The sequence below is a fragment of the Balaenoptera physalus genome (genome assembly GCF_965194825.1).
Source record: "Balaenoptera physalus genome assembly, chromosome: 3".
Taxonomy (NCBI): domain Eukaryota; kingdom Metazoa; phylum Chordata; class Mammalia; order Artiodactyla; family Balaenopteridae; genus Balaenoptera; species Balaenoptera physalus.
In genome coordinates this window covers 71266223-71290520 of record NC_138890.1, presented here as the reverse complement: position 1 = coordinate 71290520, position 24298 = coordinate 71266223, and the positions used below count along the sequence as shown (strand labels likewise).

Genomic DNA, 24298 nt, shown 5'->3' with positions numbered 1-24298 from the left:
GTATCCATTCAGCTAGTCTGTGTCTTTTGGTTGGAGCATTGAATCCTTTTACATTTAAGGTAATTATTGATATGTAGGTTCCTATTACCATTTCTTAATTGTTTTGGTTTTGTTTTTGTAGGTCTTTTCCTTCTCTTGTGTTTCCTGCCTAGAAAAGTTCCTTTAGCATTTGTTGTAAATCTGGTTTGGTGGTGCTGAATTCTGTTAACTTTTGCTTGTCTGTAAAGGTTTTAATTTCTTCATCAAATCTGAATGATATCCTTGCTGTGTAGAGTATTCTTGTTTGTAGGTTTTTCCCTTTCATCACTTTAAATATGTCCTGCCACTCCTTTCTGGCTTGCAGAGTTTCTGCTGAAAGATCAGCAGTTAACCTTATGTGGATTCCCTTGTATGTTATTTGTTGCTTTTCCCTTGCTACTTTTAATATATTTTCTTTGTAGTTAATTTTTGATAGTTTGATTAATATGTGTCTTGGCATGTTTCTCTTTGGGTTTATCCTGTATGGGGCTCTCTGTGCTTCCTGGACTTGATTGACTATTTCCTTTCCCATGTTAGGGAAGTTTTCGACTATAATCTCTTCAAATATTTTCTCAGACCCTTTCTTTTTCTCTTCTTTTTCTGGGACCCCTATAATTTGAATGTTGCTGTGTTTAATGTTTTCCCAGCAGCCTGTGAGACTGTCCTCAATTCTTTTCTTTCTTTTTTCTTTTTTCTGCTTCCTGGCAGTTATTTCCACCATTTTATCTTCTAGTTCACTTATCTGTTCTTCTGCCTCAGTTATTCTATTGATTCCTTCTAGAGTATTTTTAATTTCAGTTATTGTGTTGTTCATCACTGTTTGTTTGCTCCTTAGTTCTTCTAGATCCTTGTTAAATGTTTCTTGTATTTTCTCCATTCTGTTTCTGAGATTTTGGGTCATCTTTACTATCATTACTCTGAATTCTTTTTTCAGGTTGGTTGCCTATTTCGTCTTCATTTATTTGGTCTTGTAGGTTTTTACCTCGCTCCTTCATCTGTAACATATTTTTTTGTCGTTTCTTTTTTTTTTTTTTTTGATGGGTGGAGCTGTATTCCTGCCTTACTGGTTGTTTGGCCTGAGGCATCCAGCACTGGAGTTTGCAGGCAGTTGGATAGAGCTGGGTCTTGGTGCTGAGATTAGGACCTCTGGGAGGCCTCACTGTAATTAATATTGCCTGGGATCATAGGTTCTCTGTTAGTCCAGTGGTTTGGACTCAGAGCTCCCACCACAGGAGCTCGGGCCTGACCTCCGGCGTGGGAACCAAGATCCCGCAAGCCGGTCGGTCACTGGGTGTTCCTCCCGTCCCCTTAGGTGTCCATGGTCCCCCACTGGTGCCTGGTAGGTTCCCTAGTTGTGCGGATACATGATTTACACATCCTCTTGGTCCGCCATCTTGACTCCACCCCACAGCCTTTTATTTTTCTTTCCCTACATTGACACTCTTCAAGAGTACAGGCCATTTGTTTTTTTAGAAAGTCCCTCCAGTTGGTTTTGTTTGATTTCCATAGATTCACTTGTTCACTTTTGCCAAGAACACTACATGAAGAGTGTGTCTTCAGAGCCTCACGTCAGGAGACTCACATGATGTCAGTTTTCCCCATCACTGATGGTGTTAAATTTCATGACTTGGTGAAAGTGCTACCTGAGAGTTTTATCTATTGTTAGGTTGCCACTTTCTTCTTTGTAATTAATAAGTAGTTTGTGGAGAGATACTTTGAGACTGTGTGTAACTTATTCCCCATGTTACTTTCACCATATGGTCTTATTTCATTCATTCTCAACCCCTATTAACTGGCTTCTGTCTGTCATGGTAATGATAACATGTTGCTAGATACAGCGTGCAGTTTTTTAGTCTTCTGACTCTCAGCAGCATTATATTTAGTTGTCCCATTCTCCTCGAAATACTTTTCTTGTTTTACTTGATGTCAGACACTGTGTTCTAGTGAGTTCTTTTCTACCTAATTCACTGGTCACTATATCTATTACTCCTGTTACCCCTTCTCTTCTTTCCATCCTCTAAATGTCAGAGTTGCACAGAGTGTTGTCCTGTGTCTTCTAACTGTATTCTTTCCTTTGGCAATATCTTTTCTCATGGCTCAAAATGCTCTCAAGAGATTCACATGTTTCTATTCCTGCATCTCTCCTTTAAACTCCAGATACAGGTATACATTCAATTGTTTATTTGATGTCCCTCCTACCTAACCGTTCTCAGACCTCTTCATCCTAGTAAGTGAAAGAAACCAGGATCTCAGTGTTTTCCACTTGCCCTCTTACTTACTAATCCTCCTCTAATCAGTACATTATTCTCCCATCACTAGATTGAACCACTGCAGTACCTCCTAATTGGTCTCCCTGCTTCAGATGCTGATGCTTTCAGTCCATTGTCCATGCAGCATCCACATAAGCATCATGTCAGTTGTGTGGTTCTACGCCCACCTTGGCATAGGACAAAATCTAAACTCCTATAAAATTAAAATTTTGCATAATCTCACCCCTGCTGATCCCTTCCATCTCATTTCATCTCCCCCTTACTGTGAGGGCTTTGCATTCTTTTAGTTCTGTGAGAGCTCTGCATTCTTTTAGTTCTTCAAAAGAGCTAAACTTTTTTCCTGCCTCAGGGCCTTTCTACATGTTGTTGGTTATTCCTGGTGTACTCTTTCTCCTGGAACATCACATGGCTGATTCCTGCTCAATAAAGTCTCAGCTTAAGTGTTAGCTCCTTAGTTGTATCTCTTTAGCCTTCTGTAGCCACATTGAATTAGATTGTCTCTCTTTCATTTTTATCACAACACCCTGTTTCCATCAGTACATTTACTGCTATTTGCAGTGACCTTTTTCTTAACTTATTTTGTAGCTCCTCATTGATACTCTTAAGTTCCATGAAGGTAGCTTGTTGCTGTTGGATCTCTCAGTACTTTGAGATACTGGATGGCTCCAGTACAGGACCTGGCACATGGTGTATATGCAAATATTGGATGGATGGATGGATGGATGACCGTTAATTGGTTGTTTCAGTGTCAGGGCCTATCAGAATAGATGGAAACAGCAGGACTAGTTGAAGCTTTCATTATTGTTGAAATGGGAAGGACCTTTACCTGGTTTGTCTTAGCTACAAATTATCTGGATGCCTGATGAATAGCCTCAAAAGTCAAACAAGTCACTACTAGGAAATAGAGAAAGCTGTACAGATAGATAGAATATAAGCTGGATGTAAGGAAAAAAGTGGTTCCACGTTAGTTTTATGTCCCTTTTGTTCTTCTGCCTGCTTTCTTGCTTCTTTGACCTCTTGGAGAGATAACAATCAAGTTAGAGGTGCTTGAAACATAATTAGCAAGGTATAAAAAATAGTGGGGCATGAACCAGGTCAAATCATTTTGAATGTAAACCGTTTCCCTCATATAAGAAAAGAGAAACACCAATACATACTTGAATTAGGAAATATTCACGAATTTACCAGTTACTTGAACTGAAGAAAAGTCAGGGGTCTTAGATAAACACTTATTCTTAACCTAAATTATCATGGTCTAATCTGCTATCCATAAATTGCCAAAAATATTTTGTTCTCTACAGCTGAAATATTTAATGAGAACTTTGGGCCAGATTTTCGAGAGGAAGAGACCTTTTTTTCTGTGTTTGCCATCTTTTTTCCTGCCGCAACTGGTATTCTGGCTGGAGCAAATATCTCAGGTGATCTTGCAGTAAGTATTATAAAGTGCTGTATCGATTTTATACAAAAAGTGATATACATATATTTATTTTTAAAGGTAGACTTAAAAAATGTTCTTGTCTTCTAGGATCCTCAGTCAGCCATACCCAAAGGAACACTCTTAGCCATTTTAATTACTACCGTGGTTTACATAGGAATTGCAGTATCTGTAGGTAAATAACCTTACATTTGTTACGTGTTTCAGAAATTTAATGATGTGCATACTCTAAACATTCATTTTCATGACATTATATTTCTAACTTTTAAATTAAGAAATATTTCAATAAAAAGATGCGAAGTTTTGTATTTTCAAAAATACTTAAGTAAACTAGTGGTGATTCTGTAGACATTATCTAAGTCACCAAATGCTCTAAGGTTTTTCCTCTAGGATTTCTATTAATTAGTAAGTTAGAAAGTTATGTAAAATCTTATCTGCAGATTCTTAAATTTCACTGAGATATATTTACAGAAAATGTAATTCGTATGTAGAAGTAAATGCATTTTACTTTCTGAGCTTTACAAATTTTGGAATATTTTTGTTTATGACTGTTATTTTATATTTTTACGTAATCTTGTTGTATGAAGATTGTTTCAAGGCTATTAAGAAATACCTGGCATTTTTTACCATAAAACCTAATTTCAATGCACAAGAGATACTACATTGAATGAAAAGTGTTATTAAATTAATGAAAATGGTTTTAAGCCACTTTAATACATTCATGGAATCATAACATTTTAGAACTTGAAGAAAGGACTTAAGTGGTCAGCCAGTCTCTAAATCTTTTATAGATGAGGAAGTCAAAGGTCAGAGATTTTGTTACCAACCATATGATAATGGCACTTCCTTAAAAAAATTGTTTTCATGGCAAAGAGGGTTTTCGTGTTTATTTATATATAAGTAAATAAATAAATAATTTTAAAAGGCTGTTTATAATAGGAGGTTCTTAAGTGAAACATAGTACAGAAAAAAATTTAATAACTACTGATTTTACATATAATTTGCATACATTGACTGTAGATACTGTCTTGTCTTGAATTTAGTACACATTCATGAAAGTACATCGTTTACCCAGAAAAACATATGTTCTTAAAATGTAAGCATTGTCTTTAATATCTAAATTCTAAAATTCAGGTTTTACAGTTAAAATTTTTAAGCATACTACAAGAATAAATCTTAGTCTAGTACTAATCAGAAGAGTCACAAACTCCAAATTCATCAACTACAGAATATAAATTTTCCATATATTTGAGTAAGAAAATTTTTATTTTTGCCATATATTCAATCATGTGTTGGGAAGTAATGACGGAACTGTTTTTACAAACTGAGCTGCTAATTTGCATAAATGTAATTTTGAAATTTTACTAAACAAGAGTTAGAAATGCGAATAATATTATCATGGTGAGCTATGTTAACATTTGAAAAAGTAACTCGATTACATTTATCATTGCAATGCATACATAAATTCCTGAAATTCATTTTGAAAAAAGAAAATGAATTAGGTTTATAAGCTTATTAGCAAAATATTTTTGTATTCCCCTAAAAGTTTCTAGCATGCTTGTATACAGGGGTCCCCAATCCCCGGGTCACAGACCGGTACTGGTCCGCGGCCCGTTAGGAACCAGGCCGCACAGCAGGAGGGGAGCGGCATGTGAATGAGCAAAGCTTCATCTGCCGCTCCTCATTGCCCGCGTTACTGCCTGAACCATCCACCACCACCCCACCCCACCCCTAACCATCCCCACCCCGTCCATGGAAAAATTATCTTACACAAACCCAGTCCCTGGTGCCAAAAAAATTGGGGACCGCTGTTTATATACATTATACATAAGCTAGCTATGGAAAATTTACTTTTAATTTAAAAAATGATATAACTGATTATGTTTCATTGGAAATAATTTGTTATTGCAGGAAAACATTTCTGTTTTTATCTGACGCTCCAATAATGCTTGCCCTCGTACTCATTTCATTCTGTCTACACTAGGGCAACAGGAGTAGCCCTTTCTCCCTGTTATTCAGTAGCGGAGTCAGTAAAGATCACCTCAACACTAGTAATTGTGTAACTAGCTCAAGCAGTGGAACCTTTTTTCCCCAGACAATTCTGATGGAGAACATCAAAATATGAAATATAAAAGCATAGCTGCTTTAGGGTTAGATAGGGCTCTCTCTGTTCTGCCCTCAACCGCCAGTGGTTTCAGGAGTAGCTTTAAGGAGATGGTTTTGCAAACACTGCTCTGAAACTTCGAAGAAGAAATTTAAGAATGAAGAACTGTATACAGACTGTCTAGTCATTAAAAAAACTCTTCCTTTCAAGACTTAATTTTTGTTTTATTGTTTAGTTTTTGTTGTAATGCCTGTGATTTTTACCCCATATATGATGAGAAAGCAATGTTAAAGTGCTTCAAAAGTAAGAATATATGAACTCTAAGGAATGGTCATTACTGTTAGTTGTACATCATATGTTATTCCAAATAATTCTTAATACTGGGGACCATGATGCTTTCCAAATTCTGTTCCAGGTAAACCTTTCTTAATTGTAAATACAATGTATGCTATAATAAGCAAGTATATACAGTCAGCACTGTAATTTCTTTATGGGTGTATATAATTTTGAAATGAATGTAAGCATTAGTTTGATTTTTTTTGTCCTCATTGTCACTTGTGCTTCAGGTTCTTGTGTTGTTCGGGATGCTACGGGGAACGTTAATGACACTATTGTAACAGAGCTAACAAACTGTACTTCTGCAGCCTGCAAATTAAACTTTGACTTTTCATCTTGCGAAAGCAATCCTTGTTCCTATGGCCTAATGAACAACTTCCAGGTGAGCATCAAATTTATATTATACAGACGTTCTGTGTTCATCTAGAGGTCAGACTGCTATCAACTCTGACCATTCAGAGTATAGCAAAAACTTAGAAGGGAGGATTGTTGTTACTTTATACCCAGATACCAATAAAGACTGTACGCAACTAATTGGGCAAACAGAAAAATATGAAAGAATGAAATCTGAGCCTGTTCAGGGGCAGAAGGGCCCCAGAGGGCAACACTTTTATCATAGGGTATAATATACAGTATACTGTTTCAGAAAGCAAGAAAGCATCTCACACATGGTCATATGTGCTGGGTCTATTTTTGGATTCTCTGTTGTGTTCCATTGATCTTTGTGTCTATCCCTCCACCAATGCCATACTTTCTTGATTACTATAGTTGGTTGTAAGTCTTGAAATCAGGTAGCTTGATTCCTCCTATTTTATTCTTTTTCAAAATTGTTTTAGCTATTTTAGTTTATTTTGTTTTAGTTCCTTTGCTTTTCCAAATAAATTTTAGAATAATCTATGTTTATCTACAAAAAAGTCTTGTTGGAATTTTGATAGGAACTGCATTAAACTTGTACATGAATTTGGGGAGGATTGATAAATTTACTATGTTGAGTGTTCCAACCCATGAACACTTAACGTTTCTCCATTTATTTAGATCTTCTTTAACTTCTTTCATAAGTATTATGTAGTTTTCAGAATATCAATCCTGTACATATTTTGTTAGACTTACATCTAAGTATTTCATTTTTATTTTGAGCAATTTAAATCCATACTAATTGAAATGAGTTCAGTTTTCTAATTTGAGGTTTCTCCATAATTGCTTTATATATGAATGCCCTTTTAAAAAAGTATTGATTAGTATCAGTAGTCTTATTTAATTAGATCTGGCTATCATATAGTGATGCTGTGTTAAACCACTCTTGAACAACAGAATAAAATTATTAATGGATGCTTGAAAGTTTGTGAACTATTAAACATATGAACTGTGTAAAGATTAGTATTACTGCTCAAGTATTTGGAGAATATCAGTTTTATTATTACCTCTATAAGGTACTGAAAGCAAAATGAAATTTTTATAAAATTTATGGGTTTTAGATAGAAGACGAAAAGGAATCACTAAAATTTGGAGGATATTTTGAGAGTTGCTTGATAAGCCTCAGGATGCTAGAAATAAAAGAACACAAAGGTATAAATTCAGGAGATTAAAACAAGATATTCTGTGGTAAATTTATAGAATAGATGGTACTGCTAATTCAAAGTGGAAAATAAAAATTTCGCTTCCCAGTGTTTCTCCAATAATGTGTAAACATAATAAACAGAATAGTTGAGGATTTAATGTATTACAGAACATTATATAGACATTTTATGTAGAATCTATGTATTTTACATTAAAATTTTATAACTTAAATTTTTAATGCCATAATTTGTATTTTCTTTTGTATAGTTTCAAGCAATTTACTGCACTTTCAGTGGTTAAAAATATTGAACTAAATTATGTAATAGGAGTTTGTTTTTTCTAGTCATAAGACTAGGCAAAATCGTAGGAATGAAAGAAAGTATTCATGTCCAGCTAATTATTCAGGCCAATTCGGACATTGATACTGTGTATGAAAGGCACAGATGTTGGTCTCTGCCCAGTGACTGAAAATGCCAATCAGATTTCTGTGTTGTTGCCTTGAAATACAAAAGTGTGTTGTCTTTATCAAGTCTAAGTATGGACTCATTCAAGCAAAGTGTGAGAGTTTGGTGTACGTAAAGCTGCTTTTCCAATTTAAGTAAATTAAAAAAAAAATACTTTGTAAAGCGATACAGAATGGAAAGAAAATCCTGTAAAATTATCAATTGCTTGTCACTTGGAGAATGAAGAATGGTGAATAGAACATAACTGAGGAGCATGTAAGTGGAGACACCATCACGAAATCTATACAAAGGCACGCTGTATAATGCTGTTTTGCATATAGTTGATAAATATATGCATATATAATAGGGTCACTTTATTTTTCTTAAATGTTTAATTTTCTTTAGTTTTATGTTTCTTATTTCTACATTTTAATGTCCTCTGAAACCTTTGACTCCCCACTGCTTAATAAACAAAATGTGAGCTTCTTTGCTCTGTCAAAGCCTTTCATACCCAAACTTAAGTCCCACTGCTTCTATCCAGACTGAACTCCAGTCATTACGTGTTTGTATATGTATACATGCACACGCTTACCCTACTCTGTTGCTTTATTTGGTGCTTCACTCTGCTTGGAATGCACTGGCTTTTTCTTTTTATATGTCCAAATCTGTCTGCTCTTCAAACCCAGTTCCATGAAGATTTTTTTGAACCCTAAATCGTCAACACACACACATTCCCCACACAAAATCTCACCATTCGTTTTACTTGCCACTTTTTTTTTTACCTTTTATTAGACTTTTGTCTTTTATCCCCCCCTTATTAAAGACCAGACCATCTTTTGTTTTTCATCTTTGTTTCCACTATATATTTTGGACAACCCTGATGTTACTATTATTTGAATGCATTTTCATTTACTTGCTACTCATGTTTTACCATAAAATAGTGGGAAACACAAAGGTTATTTAGATAAATGTATAACTAGAAAACAGGAAACTTGGCAAATCATAGAAGCATAGTTTCTAGATGCTAAGCATGGAGCATTATTTATCTTAATTCAGAGGTGATGGAAGAAAAGAAAATGAATCTTTTCCTCAAAACATGAAAGGTGAAATGTTACAGTTATATGTAATGTTGCTGGTGTCAGTTTTGGCTTAATCTATCAATGTATCATATTCTTTTTTCTCCCCTTTTTTCTTCATTTACCTCCTGCCTTTGTACTTACTTAACTTTGAAGGCATTACAGACAGACATGGAATTTTGTATTATCTGATAAGTATATATAACAGAAGTCAAGTCTGCTTATTTTTATCTTGGTCCACCTTATCTATCCTTTATAATATCCTTCCCTAAGGACAGATTTGGCAATGCTAGATAATCTAGCATTAAATAATAACTGTGTAAAAATAGTGATTATGAAAAATGTATCATGTGTATGTAACTACTAAATTGGTATTAAAAGGCTGAATAGAAAATCATCTTTTCAATGAGTTTTTTCTCCCGGAGATTCTCAGAGAAGTCAATGCTAATGTTTCTTAAAACTCTTAAATATGTTCTTCAGGTTTAAACCTAAATCTTCTGAAAGATGCAGGGAGAGACATTTAAGTGAAACAAGGTGGTTTATGTATACATGAAACCAGACTTAGGTATTGTGGCCAGGGATTGTGCCCAGAGCTAGTTTTACATCAGGCTTAATATTAAATTATAGGCAAGTGTATAATAAACAGCCTAAAACCTGATTTCCTTATCTCCTTGGTCTCAGTTGGCATGTTCTTGGTCAATATAAATGAAAGGTAAATCTCCACTAATGAAGTAATGAATCTAGGTGGTGATCATCATTCACTACTGGTAAAATTTATAATGCATAGATCAAGTTGACAGTACCTGAATCCATTAAACAACTCTTCCAAATCAATTTAATATTTTGACAGATTTCAAAGGTTCACAAGGAACAGTGCAGTGAAAACCTGTGTACCTGCCCTTCATTTGTATTTACTAGTAGTTTATATTTTGCCCCATTTGCCTTATCTTTATATATATATGTATAGTATTTTTCTCCTCAAACATATGAGAATAAATTATAGACATCACAACATGACAATCAGATTGAAGTATTTAAAACATTCTGTACAAGCACCGTAAATTTTCCCACCCAAGTAATTCAGTGTTGATGAAATACTGTTCTCTAAATATATATTCCATATTCATACTTCCTCACTTCTTCCAGTAATGTCCCAGATCAATTTTTCTCAGATCCGGGATTCAATCTGGTGTCACACATGGCCTTTAGTTATTTTAAAATTCTTTAATCTAGAGGAGTTCCCAGCCTGCCTGTTTTAACCTTTCAGGATGTTGACATTTTGAAGAGTCCAGGCAATTTATTTTGTATAGTGCTCCTCTGTTTGGATTTATTTGATTGCCTTCTCATCTTCTAAGTTAGTGATCCATTTTTTTTTAAACTTCATCATAGGGAAATGTTTGAACATGTACAAAGATAGAGAAAGCAATATAATGTACCTAACATACACATTTTCCAAGTTCATCAGTTATCAGCGCATGGCTAATTTTGTTTTATTTATGACTCCCCACTTCCTAGATTATTTAGAGGCAAATCCTGGAGTTAGATCCTTTCAGCTGGATATTTCTACTTTTAGCTTTAATAAATAAGTACTCTTTAAAGACAAACAAAAAACATAACCACAGTACCAATCTACTATCTTAACATTAAAAAAAGGAAACAACCTTCCTGACAGAAGTATATCAAACCACCTTGGAATACTCTTGCCAGAAAACTTGTACCTCAGTCTGATCAACTTGTCTAGATCTACCTACCTACCAGTTGACTAGAAATAGAGGTGAGAGGAACAAGTTAAACAAGGCAGTGGAGATTATCGGCAAAATCCAGAGCATGGGGTTTCTCTAGGAGAAATGACATAAAAATCATAAAATGTAAAGGAAAGGGTGAGCCTGTAGATTGAAAAAGACTTAAGAGGCGTATCAACCAAATGTAAATGTAATCCTTTTGTGGATCCTGATTTGAACAAACTTTTAAAAAAAGCAAGAAAAGAGGAATAATTTGGGGATTTTTAATGTGATTGGGTATTTGATGCTGTTAAGGAATTACCCAGTTTTTAAGCTGTGACAGTGACTTTGTAGTTACAGTTTTTAAAGGTTTTTACGCATTAGAGGTACACACAAACATTTATGCATGAAATGAGATCTGGGGTTTAATTCGCAATAATGAAAAGATTGGCCCTGTTGAAACTGAGCGATGGATACTTTGTAGTTCAGTATGCTCTTCTCTCTGCCATTGTGTGTGCCTTTGACATTTTACAAAATAAAAAGTTTTTTTACATTTAGGGCTGGTGGTAATTCAGTTTCAGAAGTTTGTAACGCACGTAACCATTATTACTGTTTACTACTGTTATTTTTATCAGATTTCTCCCAGAATTACTATTAGTGTTCTTCATAGGAATAATAAAGATGAAGTGTTGTGTTCTTTTTTGAATTTTATGTAAGACTTATTTTACCATTTTTGTCACTTTTTTAAGGTAATGAGCATGGTGTCAGGCTTTGCACCACTAATTTCTGCAGGTATCTTTTCAGCCACTCTTTCTTCTGCATTAGCATCCCTTGTGAGTGCGCCCAAAATATTTCAGGTAAGTATTTTCACGTTACAAATTTTATTAAAGGGGCAGTTAAGGTAATACATTTCAATATGGGATTCTTAATATTTTTAAATTATTTGTTTACTTCTATGAAGCCCATGTATTGATATTTATATGACATATATACAAACACATATATCAAGAGTGGCATATTTAATTTTATGCATATGAATGTGGATGTGTATATATAAACACTTGGCCTATATCTACTCTCAGGGTGTAATTTTTTAGTTGTCTTTCTGGAAGTGGTGATGAATTTTTGCTTTATGGACATACTGTGAGCATAAATTTTCATAATGTCTTAACAAGGATAAAAAGTATAGTCCAAGACCATAAATCAAAAGAATTAAAGTATCTTATTCCTATTAGCATAATGCCAACATTAATGTTTTATTTTATGAATATTTGAATGTCTAATACGTGATATACATTATGTTAGGTACTCAGGATATAATAATAAATGATAGACATTGTCTCCCTTTAATGAGCATTAAATAAACGGCTGATACTGGATAGAAAATACTTTTTATTACTAAAACAAATGAGATATTGATTCTGCAGCTTTGTTCTTAATTTCCTTTGTTCTTTTTGTTTGTTCTTAATTTTTTGTTGTAGCTAGTTAGTACAGTAGAGGTGTAGAATATTTACTAAAATCATTTTCAGTATTGTTTTAAGAAAGGTGATTATGTTTTATAATTAGGATGTTCATTTGTTTTGAGTCTAGGATTTGGACTTGGTTTTCTTAAAATAGGTCATACTTCTCAAGGTTCCACATTTCTTCTATGTGTATGCCTGCTCCTTTGACTCTTTATTCATATAAGAATTTCAGCCTGGGGTGGAATAAAATGTATAAAAACTTCAGTGTATTCTAAACCTCCTGTCTTTCTGATGCTAGAAATGATTGAATCTCCTTTACAGTTTGTAGGTGAAGCAGCGTGAGGGGAAAGAAAGAGGACCAAGAATTAGAAACTTGGGTTCCATTCCTGATTAACCTATTGTAACTGTAAGGAGATCTGTATGTCTTATTTCAATATATTTCATTTTAATGTTTACATTTCTTCATTAGGCCTTATGTAAGGACAACATCTACCCAGCTTTCCAGATGTTTGCTAAAGGTTATGGGAAAAATAATGAACCTCTTCGTGGCTACATCTTAACATTCTTAATTGCACTTGGATTCATCTTAATTGGTTAGTCTATAAATGTACGCTAATGTAGATTTTGGTGCATTTATAGTATCAGCTGTCAACACTGAATTATAAACAAAATGTTACTTTGCCTGCAATACTAAGTTAGTTTCTTTTTGATCAAAGGAAAGAGTGTTTAGAAAATAATGCAAATAATAGCACTTGTTAAATATTTGCTAAAATTCTTACCATCACTAATTCTCCATTAGGGCTAGAGGGAACTCTTAGGTTCTTGTCCCTAAAACAAATATGATAATAGCATAAGGAAAAGGATTCCAGTGTCTTTCATGAAGGTAGAACCTCCGCCGATCTACTTTTTGGTACTGTTGCCTCTGATCGTAAGGAAGCTAATGGGTCTTTCACTGCTAAAGAAGACCTTGGACTTTTATTAAAATTCTGATTATACTACCGGAAACTAACTCTCATGTGATATTTAAGAATGTATTTGGTTAAGTTTCCTATGATCCAACAGTTCTTTTTAGGGGTTTTTACCCTATAGAAACTCACATATATAAGAATATTCTTAGTGTCATTAATTATAATAGTGATAAATGGAAGCAACCTGAGTACCTATCAACAGAAGAGTGAAGCTGCAGAATAATATTCCATAGTAAAAAAGTGAATAAACTTGGTTTTCATATATTAATATGGATGAATCTCAAATATAATATATGTGAAAATAACAAATTGCAGAATGATAATATAGTATGATATAATTTACGTAACTTTTAAAACACGCAGAACAGTGCTACACAATGCTTATGGACCATGTATGTGTGTAGTAAAACGAAATAATGTCACTGGAAAGAATATTCCAACTTTGATGAGTTGAGGTATAAAGGGGGCTTCTACTGTGTACATAAGGTATGATTTCTGAAAATTAAAGTATATAAAGTATATATGGCAAAATTCATTAAATCTGGTTTGTGGATGTAGGAGTATTCATTATGCTGTTATCTAAAGGTTTGAAATAATTCATAGTTTTGAAGAGTTAAAAAAAGGTCTAATATGTCAGCTAAATATGCTTCATGTTTCTTTTGCAGCTGAACTGAATGTCATTGCTCCAATTATCTCTAACTTCTTCCTTGCATCATATGCGTTGATCAATTTTTCAGTATTTCATGCATCACTTGCAAAATCTCCAGGTGACTTACTTTTTTTAAAAGTTCTGTAAATGTGGTAATGTCTGATTTTAGAGAAAATGAAACTTTATATATAAATTTATTTATTTTATTTATTTTTGGCTGTGTTGGGTCTTTGTTGCTTTCTCTAGTTGCAGCGAGCAGGGCCTACTCTTCGTTGCGGTGCATAAGCTTCTCATTGCAGTGGCTTCTCTTGTTCCGGAGCACGGGCTCTAGGCACGTGGGCTTCAGTAGTTGTAGCACGTGGGCTCAGTAGTTGTAGCTCGGTTGCTCTAGAGCGCAGGCTCAGTAGTGGTGGCGCACAGGCTTAGTTGCTCCGCGGCATGTGAGATCTTCCTGGACCAGGGCTCGAACTTGTGTCCCCTGCATTGGCAGGCGGATTCTTAACCACTGCGCCACTAGGGAATCCCAAGAAAACAAAACTTTAACACATTTTAAAAGATGGCATGTGGAGAATTAGCTCACTAGTGCTTCACTCTGCCTTTATAGTTGAGTCAAATTGAGTCTTCAAAGATCTCTTTATCATGAAGTTTATTGCTAAATAATGCCTGTTTCTTGTCTTCAAAGAATTTAAAATAGCATTAATTTTAAATTCTGACACTGTGAAAGAATTACTTTGCTTTTTTCTGTTTTTATTATTTATTTAGCTGATTGCTATTTCAGTTCTAAGAACATTATTATGATATAAACCTATCCAGGAATATTTTTAACACAATGAGTTCTGTGGAGTTCTAATATAAGGGGTCTTTATCAACTGAAAAATTACTCCATATACATTTTTTATGGGTTTTGTTATAAACCATGATAGCAATTGGACATCAGAGAAGGAAATAAGGAACAAAAGCACTGTTCCTTCTAAGGGTCTAAAAGTTTCTCAGAAAAGGAAAGATAAAGTATGGGAACTTAGGACACAAACATCTTAGCTTCAGTTTTTACTTTAAGAATATAAATTTTAGAGGTGGGTATGGGTGTGGCTATAAAAGGGCAGCACAAGGGATCCTTGTGTTGGACTTTTCCTTATCTTGACTGTCTTAATATTTTAGTTGTGATATCGTGATAGCATTTTGCAAGATGTTATCATTGGGAGAAACTAGGTAAAGGGTCCCCGGAATCTCTATGTATTATTTCTTACAACTTTGTGTGAATCTGCAGTTATCTCAAAATTAAAAGTTTAATTTTAGAAAAGAATATAAGTTTTATTGAAATGATTTAAAAATAGTATTTTGGGCTCTGGAATTACCTATGAATGAAAATTTAAAACACGGTCTTCAACAGTTTTTCGAGTGAGCTTATTAATTCATAAATACTTCCCCAAATGGGAAGGTATGTTTCTATAGTCAACTCACAGTTTTTCTAGCAAGTAGATGAATTTTTTAATGATTCTGCAGAACAGTTTGTTTGAATTGTTTTATACATTCATTAGGATATAGATGTGTCTCCTGCTAAAACACAGAAAATAAAACCACACTATTAAGTACTCAATTTGAAACCTAATTTTTTAATCTTCTCTAGTTTTTAGCATTCACTGGGGTAAGTTGATTTATACTTTTTTGGTAAGGAATTTTTTGAATACAGAACTAGTAAGATAGGGTAATGTGGACATAAATAGATGTGCCCACTTCATGGCGGTCAAGAATCATGATGTTGTGATCAGTAATGGTCTATGACTTCACTGTTATAATTAGCCTTATAGTTCACATTTAAAGACCTTTTAGTGTAGCAGCCGCAGAGAAATTTATTTTGTGCATACGTATGTACCACTGTCTAAAGCAGATGAGGTATCCAAGTGACTTTTATTTATCTATTTTGTTTGTTATTGTTAGGATGGCGCCCTGCCTTCAAATACTACAACATGTGGATATCACTACTTGGAGCAATTCTTTGTTGCATAGTGATGTTTGTCATTAACTGGTGGGCTGCATTGCTAACGTATGTGATAGTTCTTGGACTTTACATTTATGTTACCTACAAAAAACCAGGTAATTACATTTTGTAATCCAAGTATGAGAGAATGAAGTTTTGGATTAGAATGGTGGCTTTAGAAATGAAATGGACAAAGAAGATACTGTTTTAACCATCTCAGAAACAATTATTTCTCTAATATGCTTATTAAGTCTCTAAAGTAACAAATGTCTAAAATCATCATTTGTGTCCAGACTGTTTTTTTATTCAGTAAGAGGTAAAATTTGCCTGTTCAAATAACTTAAACTGTTCAGTACTATAAATAGTACTTTATAACAATCATAGATCTGCCTCTTTCCTTTTAGACCTTTGGCTATATAAGCAGTAATTTTTAAATGTTTTCTTTATTTGTAAAAGGCTCATTTTGAGTTGCACGCACAGCGTGTCTGCAGCCCTATCATCCCAGTCTTTTCTAAGTTGTACTTTTTTTTTTTAAATGTAATTGTAGTTCAGATTAGCATTGTCTTAATTTCATGCCATGAACTTGAACTATTGAAAGTCCTGAGTACAGTAGTTTATTTTAGCAATTGACTTTTTAAATGTGAAAGTACTTGTTATTGATGACTTGTTACAACCGGTATTAAGCTGCTGCCTGAATACTGTCTTCCCACAGATGTGAACTGGGGATCCTCCACACAAGCCCTGACTTACCTGAATGCACTGCAGCATTCGATTCGTCTTTCTGGAGTGGAAGACCATGTGAAAAACTTCAGGTAAGTCATAAGGTAACATAGAAACATTTTGTCTTAGGTGGCAATCAGTTCTTCCTTTATTGTTCAGTAACATTTTCATATGCTGATATTTCATGAAAATTTCTCTAAAAGAATAGGGTATTGTTTCTTGTTTTGGTTTGATTTGAGCAGTTTATTCAAAAACAAGGGTGAGGTTTCTTGTTATCAAAATTTTACAAAGCGATAAATTATCATCTACCCTGCAAAAATGTTGTGAAAGTTTTGGCGGTCTCTCATTTGAAAACTTTTAAATAGTAGGTATCATAAAGTAAAGTTTTTTTCCCCCTCTGTGGCCATTTTTTTCCCCCTCTGTGGCCTCAGTAGTTATATAACTACTGAGGATGAAATTCATAAAAATCCCCTTTTTGCAATTTTACTAAGGCAGTAAATATTTTCATGTTAGTGGCTTCATTCTCATTGTGGTACTGGAAACCAGTTTTAGTGATAAAGAATCAATGCCTTAGAGTGAAGAGTATTTCTTACTTTCTTCAATAAATTACTTTATATTTTATCTTGTAATAGTTTATCAGTTATCATTTTAAAAACTATTCCTTAATTTAACATGCTTCTAATAATTGATGAGATTCAGTTACTAAAGCACTGTTGTAAATCCAGGAGTACTGTTTATTTATATAGATTCTTAGAAATTGTATATTATTACTTATACCAAGCTAAAAGTAGGCTTGTCATTTTTAGACAATGGATAATTAGACAGCCATTCTCATACTGTTCATGTAAGCCTGGTTCTGAACAGGTGACTTTCCGCAGTCATGAGTAATCACTTCTCACTGGCTTCTGCACAGTAATCACAGAAATAAATTCCTTGTTTCAGTAAACCAAAAGGCAAAATCTTTTTTAAAGAAAACTTCCAGAGTGGATACGTGCCAGAAAAGAAGTGCTCTACCAAATTTCTCCCTGGAAGAAACATCTTTGTATATCTTTTTGTTAACTCTTTGGGTTCTCCCCCCCGCTCTGCCGCCAACTTTCTTCTAGAATGAAAGTTTTCCAGAGACCACAGATCTTCAGCTTTGGAGTAGAGAGAAACTGGAAAAAGAAAAAGAAATGAGAGCCCTGGGAGGAAAACTTTAAATGCAGCACATTTTGAACATTTTGACTAGTTGATGCCAAATATGGCAGAAAATAGAAATCATTCCTTTATGTAAAAAGTTGTATTCCAGAACTGAGAGTATGACCAAGAGTCAGAGTTAATTTGCCATTAATAAAAAACTATTGCTTTGGCTTATTATAGTAATGGGGAAATTTTTAAAAAATGTTATTCTAATAAGTGTTTTAAAATTTTTATCAGAATTATACATGAGCATAGTTTAAAGAGGAAAAACTTAGGTTTGTCATGAAAATTAGCAATTGCCCCACTTCTCAAATCCCTGTTTCTCTCGTGCCATAGGCAACCACTTTTAACTGAATCGTGTAATATTTACTTCATATTCCCAAAAAGAGTGTTTGTCTTGTTATATTGTTTGAGTTTTAACTTCAGGCGTTATCTGCTGATTTCCTTCATCCATGTATGCCCACCACACATGTGCACCCTTCCCTTTACTCCACCGTCCCTGGGTATTTTTTATGTCATTATTTTGATTATATTAGACTTGATATTTATATTATGACATTTTAAGCATGATTCAAGAGCTCAGCCATGTAGTAAATTATGATTGCTTTTTTTTCCTGTACAGGCTTTTTGTTTTCTATGTAGGCAATAAATTTTTTTTCCTGTTTAAATTTCTATTTATCACTATCTCAGCGTTCACCAAATTTGCCAAAAGATTTTGTTTTCTTCACTTCATAGTTTCTATTTCCTTGAAGTATCTTTCTCACTATTTCCTGCCTCTTTAATTTGGGTTCTTAGATTTAGCGTTGTCTGAAGTATCTGTGATCCTGGGCCAGGGAAGTTCTGCATTGGTGGGTGGGGCTTGTCAGTGAAGCCCTTAATGTAGATTAATGTGGCTTTGCTGGTTCTTTAAGAAATTTAAGTCATCTTAAAGGTTTTCTATTTTGATCTGATTAGATTTCTCAGAAAAGAATCTTTTAATCTTCTGCTTGTTGATAAAGTTCTGGCTACCAGAGTTCTGAGAGCCAAGTGGGAAGGCAGCTCAGAGATCTCAGGGTTCAGCGTATAGTAAATGTTCTCCTAACTCCCCTACTTAAAGTAGCTGCTTATGCCCTTAGACCAGAGGTCTCTCTAGCAAATAAGCCCTAGCCTAACAGGATTGGAGAGGGACAGGGACAGCTGCCCATCATAGTGATGGAAATGATTTGGGTTCATCTAGGTGCTTCTTATGCGAACTTTAAATCAGTCCTTCTTATTTTAGTTTCTTTAACATATTACCCCTGCCATTTCCAGAGACATCTATTGCCTCTAAGTCCTAGGCATTTTGATTCTTAGGTATAAAATCAGGTGGCTTCACAGTTTTCTCTTGTGCTCATTTGTAATTTAGCCTTTTCCTGATTTGTCAAATCCTTTATTTTTCTTCCATCTGCTTTCTGGCTTTCAAAATTTCAACGCTATTATGTCCTATCCTGTTCTCCATATTTTTGGTGACTTAAAAAATCCCATCATACTATGGAGATTTTTAAGGAGGGAGTAAAGATGAAGGCAGATGTTCATACTCTGTCATTGTTACTAGAAGTAATCCCTAATATATTTTGTTCTATACCTTTCTTTGGAATGATAAAATTACACCCAAATTATGCCTTTGTGGTGTGTTTACTATTTATTGATAGTAAAGATAGGGATTACAAGTTCATTTCCCTCAGTAATAGGTTATTTTAGTAATAGGTTAAACTACCATAACAAAAAGCTGAAAAAATTAAGTGGCTAAACAAGATAGATATCAGTGTTATGTGAGAGTCCAGAGGTAGATGGATATTCATGGCTGGTAAGTAGATTGGCTTCACTTGGTCATTCAAGTTACACGTTCCTTTATCTGTCAGTCTGCCATTCCCTAGGATGTGTTTTTCTGTCCATGTGGTCAAAGACATGACCCCCCCCCCCCACCCGCCGCCACGGCCTAGCTTACAGGAAAGGGGAAAAAAGTATGGAGGGTGGCCAGCTTCCTTTTTCAAGGACAGGACAAGGAATTAGGGACATCGTACGGGCTGGAAATCAGTCATAGGGCCACGTGTAGCTGCTAGGAAGGCTAGGAAATGCAGTGTTTAGCTGGGGAGCCATGTCGCCTGCTAAAGCTCAGGTGGAGAGACTGCACTACCAGCAGTCTGGGCCTTAGAGGACTTCGTATTCGATTGCCCCAAAGCAATTCCCCCAAGCAGAACTGGCTTTTCAGATAGCTTGCGAAAATTCTGAATGAGTTAGTACCATTTTTAGGTCTTTATTCAGGTTTTCCTGCTCATTTTATAAGTATAGTTAGGAACTACCCTAACAATTTAGTAGGTAAGTCAGAATTTTTAGTCTATTTGCTCTTTGTTAAAGTTTGTTTTAATTATACACATTGTTGTGATTCATTTTGCTGTGCAGTAGAAGCTAACATAACATTGTAAAGCAACCATACTCCAATAAAACTTAATTTTAAAAAATAATCAAAATTTAAAAAAAAAATTTTTTTTTCTGAATCTGTTTGAATTTATAAAATGGATACCTGAATTTTTTTTTCTCAAACAAGGTTGATTTTTATTTCTCGTCAACAAAAATCAAGAGTTAAAAATACATGAAAGTCTTGCCACTGTCTTGTGTTTGCAAAGGCAATTGAATTCAATTTTGGCTTTCATCATAATTAATTAGAATTAAAACTTTTAGTTCAAATAGAAAGCTTTTCTTCACCACAGGTGGTTTTACTAATATGACGTCATTAAAATTAAGTTAGCTTAGGGAGGGCTGATATTACAAAGTAGAAGTAAGTATGATGTGATCAAGCTAAGAAGGAAAGTGACCTGTTTTTTACATGAAGGCAAAGCCATGCTCTAAGGAAGTTTTGTGGACTCTGTGGAAGAACTGGAATATTTATTACCTTTATTAGATGAAAAGTTGTTACATGTTTTTAACCAGCATGGTCATTTCTTTCTGTAGTGCCTCCCAGAATCTTGATGTATAATATTACCTGTTAATTTAGGACATTTGGTATGATGGTTGTTCAAAGAAGGTTTTGTTTTTCTGCATTTCTCACGTACCAAGGAACCCTAGTTATGTCATCTTCTGTGAGAATCTTGTGGCCTGTCTTGAGGACAGTTGCATAAAGGAGTGTCTAGTGTAACAATATATTCTTAGAGAAGCGACTTAAAATCATGTCCATGTTATCAAAACCCTAAACTTCTCTTTCTTTTTAATCTTAAATTAGGCCACAGTGTCTTGTTATGACAGGTGCTCCAAACTCACGCCCAGCTTTACTTCATCTTGTTCATGATTTCACAAAAAATGTTGGTTTGATGATCTGTGGTCACGTACATGTGGTAAGTACTAGTTTTGTTTTCTATATTAAAACATTTTTCACTCTGTGTATATCATTTGTAATTTGTGGAGCTTTCTAGATTTGAAATAATTTGAGTAGGTCTTAGCAAACTATATTGCTTTGGCTAAGAAAAATTACTTCCCGATAACTAAGGAACCTAAATGGAATTCAGTATGTGTTTTTTCTTGCTGATAAATCTCATAAAGTCCTGAGAATACTGGGAACATATACTTATCAGAAAAAAAAAGAGGCTGGAGGAGGTGGACAAATCATGGTAGATATCTAGTATCTGATATGTAAGAAGAGTAGAGTGAATGCTGAATTTCCAAATTCAAACCCTTTAATTGCTCATTCATTTTAGTTTTATTCATGAGTAAGGAAATTATTAAAAATAGGGATAAACGGTCATCCAAAAGTAGTTTTTTGTTTTTGGCATCTTGGCTATTGAAAACAATTACTAGATGATGGATCACCTTTTCTGCATAAGAAATTGGAGTATTTGCCAGATTAACTTATCTCTCAGGCTCTACTGTTCATTTTATTTTGGTGCTAGAAATGCGTGTTATATGCCCTACATCTCAGCCCCTGCTAGAGTTGATCTTCTACTTGTATAGTAGCAAAGTGAGTGTTCGTGCACGTGCGTGTGAGTGTGCATGTGCACGCGTGTGTGTGTGTGTATGTAGGGTAGTGGAAGAACACACTGAGACACTGACTCCACTCAGGACCTGTGGAGTTTCACAGTTTATCTCCACATAGATCAATTCAGGTTGGGGTCTTGAGCATAAGAAATTACAAAGGGGAAATTTTTCTACTAGGAAAGATAAATTTTACTTTTTCTTGTCTTATTCATGTATAATTAGGGTGTACTTTTAATCTTATTTTTACATTTTTTTTAATACATTTTAGGTAAAACATGTAACACATTTTATGTGTTGCTTACAAGGCTCAAAATAGAATGGCAAGTTGAAAAACCTCATTTCCTTTCTTGTGTCATTTCATCATTTAACAGAAGTACAAAGAAAAAGTGTATTTATATAGCTCACTTTGACTTGTAATGATACTTCTAGGTTTCTGAGAATTAACAACTCAGACATTTGAGACAAACAAAAAACAAGATGGGAAACTTTCCATAGAAAAACAGAAGGCTCTTATTTTTCTCTGTGTAATCTCTTCTCCATTTTCAATAATTTATAATTTCTCTCATTTACTAGTATCAAAACATTTATTTTTCAAAGTCTGTGTTTCTTCCTCTCCTCTTCTTCCTTCTACTGGCACCCTCTGTGTCTTTGTTCCATCAACACTGTCTTTTCATAATCTTTATTGGAAAGAATTCACTGACATGAAAATGAAACGCTATCATTATACTTCCCTTCTCACCCCACTGCCATGTTTAGACACCTTGTTTAAACCAAGATAACAGGAGGATTTTTATAAAAGGGGAATAGATTACCTTTCAGTTAAAGACATTATTAATATTTTTTACCTTAAAGGGCCCTCGAAGACAAGCTATGAAAGAGATGTCCATTGATCAAGCTAAATATCAGCGATGGCTTATTAAAAACAAAATGAAGGCTTTTTATGCTCCAGTACATGCAGATGATTTGAGAGAGGGTGCACAATATTTGATGCAGGTAAATTTGTTACATCTTTCAAATGACAGTATTTTAGTTTTGTGTAAGCTTTCAAAAACTTTTTTATTCCAGGTTTCATTATTCACATTAATAAAAATCATAAATCTTTAAACTATCTTTACTGAAGTAAAATACTACAATTTGTATAATTTGAGAGTTACAGAAATACTGTTGTGTTGGCTGACAGTGAAGAACCTCTTTGTGAATTATCTTAGCCTATTTCTGTCCTTTTCCTAAGATAGTTCCCATTCACTCCCTGTTGTGTTAAGTAATGGCAGTCCTTATTTAATTTTTTAAAAATTCTAATTCCCTACTATATTTCTATTATTTTACTGGTGCTAAACTCTCTTTCGGTTTTGTGTGTGTCCTAGTAACCAGAATGTGGGATTTGGAATCAGTCCTAGGTTTAAGTGCTAGCACTGCTACTTCCTTATTATGGATTTCGGACCAATCAAGTTATTTAACTTCTCAGAAACTCAGTTTCTTCAACCGTTAAAGGTTGTAGGGAGACAGTGTTTGCCAACTTATTTTTATAGGAACCTCTTTCTTCAAAAGAAAGCTTAAGCAAAAGCCCATTGACTGTGTCGATTGTTGAGCTGCTTTGTTAAAGTAGAGGTGGGGGACTCAGTGCTGTCACTGGGCCCTTTCTGTTTTGTGTTTTTTTAAAACTTGACAAGCACATGGTTAAGAATAGCTTAGGCTATTCCTCAGGAATAATAAGGGGTGGGAGTGAGATTGCTTTGCCAGATATAAAGCCTTATTAGCATAAAACTATAGTGATTAAGACATTGTGGTATTGAAGTAGAGACAGACAATTCAACTAAGTAGAAATAGAGCCACTCATATAGGAAATTTAATACATGACAGAGGTGACATTGAAAAGATGAGCTGGGATAATTGATTATTTATGTGAAAAAAATATATAACACATCCTTATAAAGACCAAACAAAAAAACATTTCCAGATAGATTAAAGACCTAAACATGAAAGGCAAAATTTGTAAGCTTTTAGAAGAAAATAGAGAATAATTTTATGATCTTGGACTAGGGAAGAAGTTTTTAAATGAGACACAAAAAGTTGAATTATGAAGAAGAAACCAATTATTTTTTAGTTAACATTTATAAAGCTGGGCTTCTAAAGAAAGCATGAAAACAAAAAATGAAGCCACAGACCTAAAGAAGGTAGTGTTACCAGCAAAAGAATATGGTCCACAATATATAAAGAAATACTAAATCTATAAGAGGAAAAAAGAAGAGCAAAACACATGCAAAGAAGAGGAAATCTAAATGACAGAAGTAAAAATTAAAACCACAGTACAGCTTTATTCCATACCCGTCAGATTGATCAGAATCAGGTCTGCCAATACCAAGTGTTAGAAATGGTGTAGAGCACTTGGAAATC

At 34.3% G+C, this 24298-nt stretch overlaps 1 protein-coding gene across 2 annotated transcripts in view; it reads left to right on the top strand.

Moving 5' to 3' along the window:
- SLC12A2 (solute carrier family 12 member 2) overlaps positions 1–24298 on the top strand; it is a 109703-nt gene that overhangs the window by 54133 nt on the left and 31272 nt on the right. For both annotated transcript variants that reach the window (XM_082457831.1, XM_082457830.1), the window contains exons 8-17: positions 3590–3717; positions 3814–3898; positions 6394–6545; positions 11710–11817; positions 12893–13016; positions 14057–14158; positions 15979–16134; positions 16731–16830; positions 21156–21267; positions 22757–22897. In XM_082457831.1, coding sequence (XP_082313957.1) covers positions 3590–3717; positions 3814–3898; positions 6394–6545; positions 11710–11817; positions 12893–13016; positions 14057–14158; positions 15979–16134; positions 16731–16830; positions 21156–21267; positions 22757–22897 — 1208 coding nt within the window. The remainder of the gene's footprint in view (positions 1–3589; positions 3718–3813; positions 3899–6393; positions 6546–11709; positions 11818–12892; positions 13017–14056; positions 14159–15978; positions 16135–16730; positions 16831–21155; positions 21268–22756; positions 22898–24298) is intronic.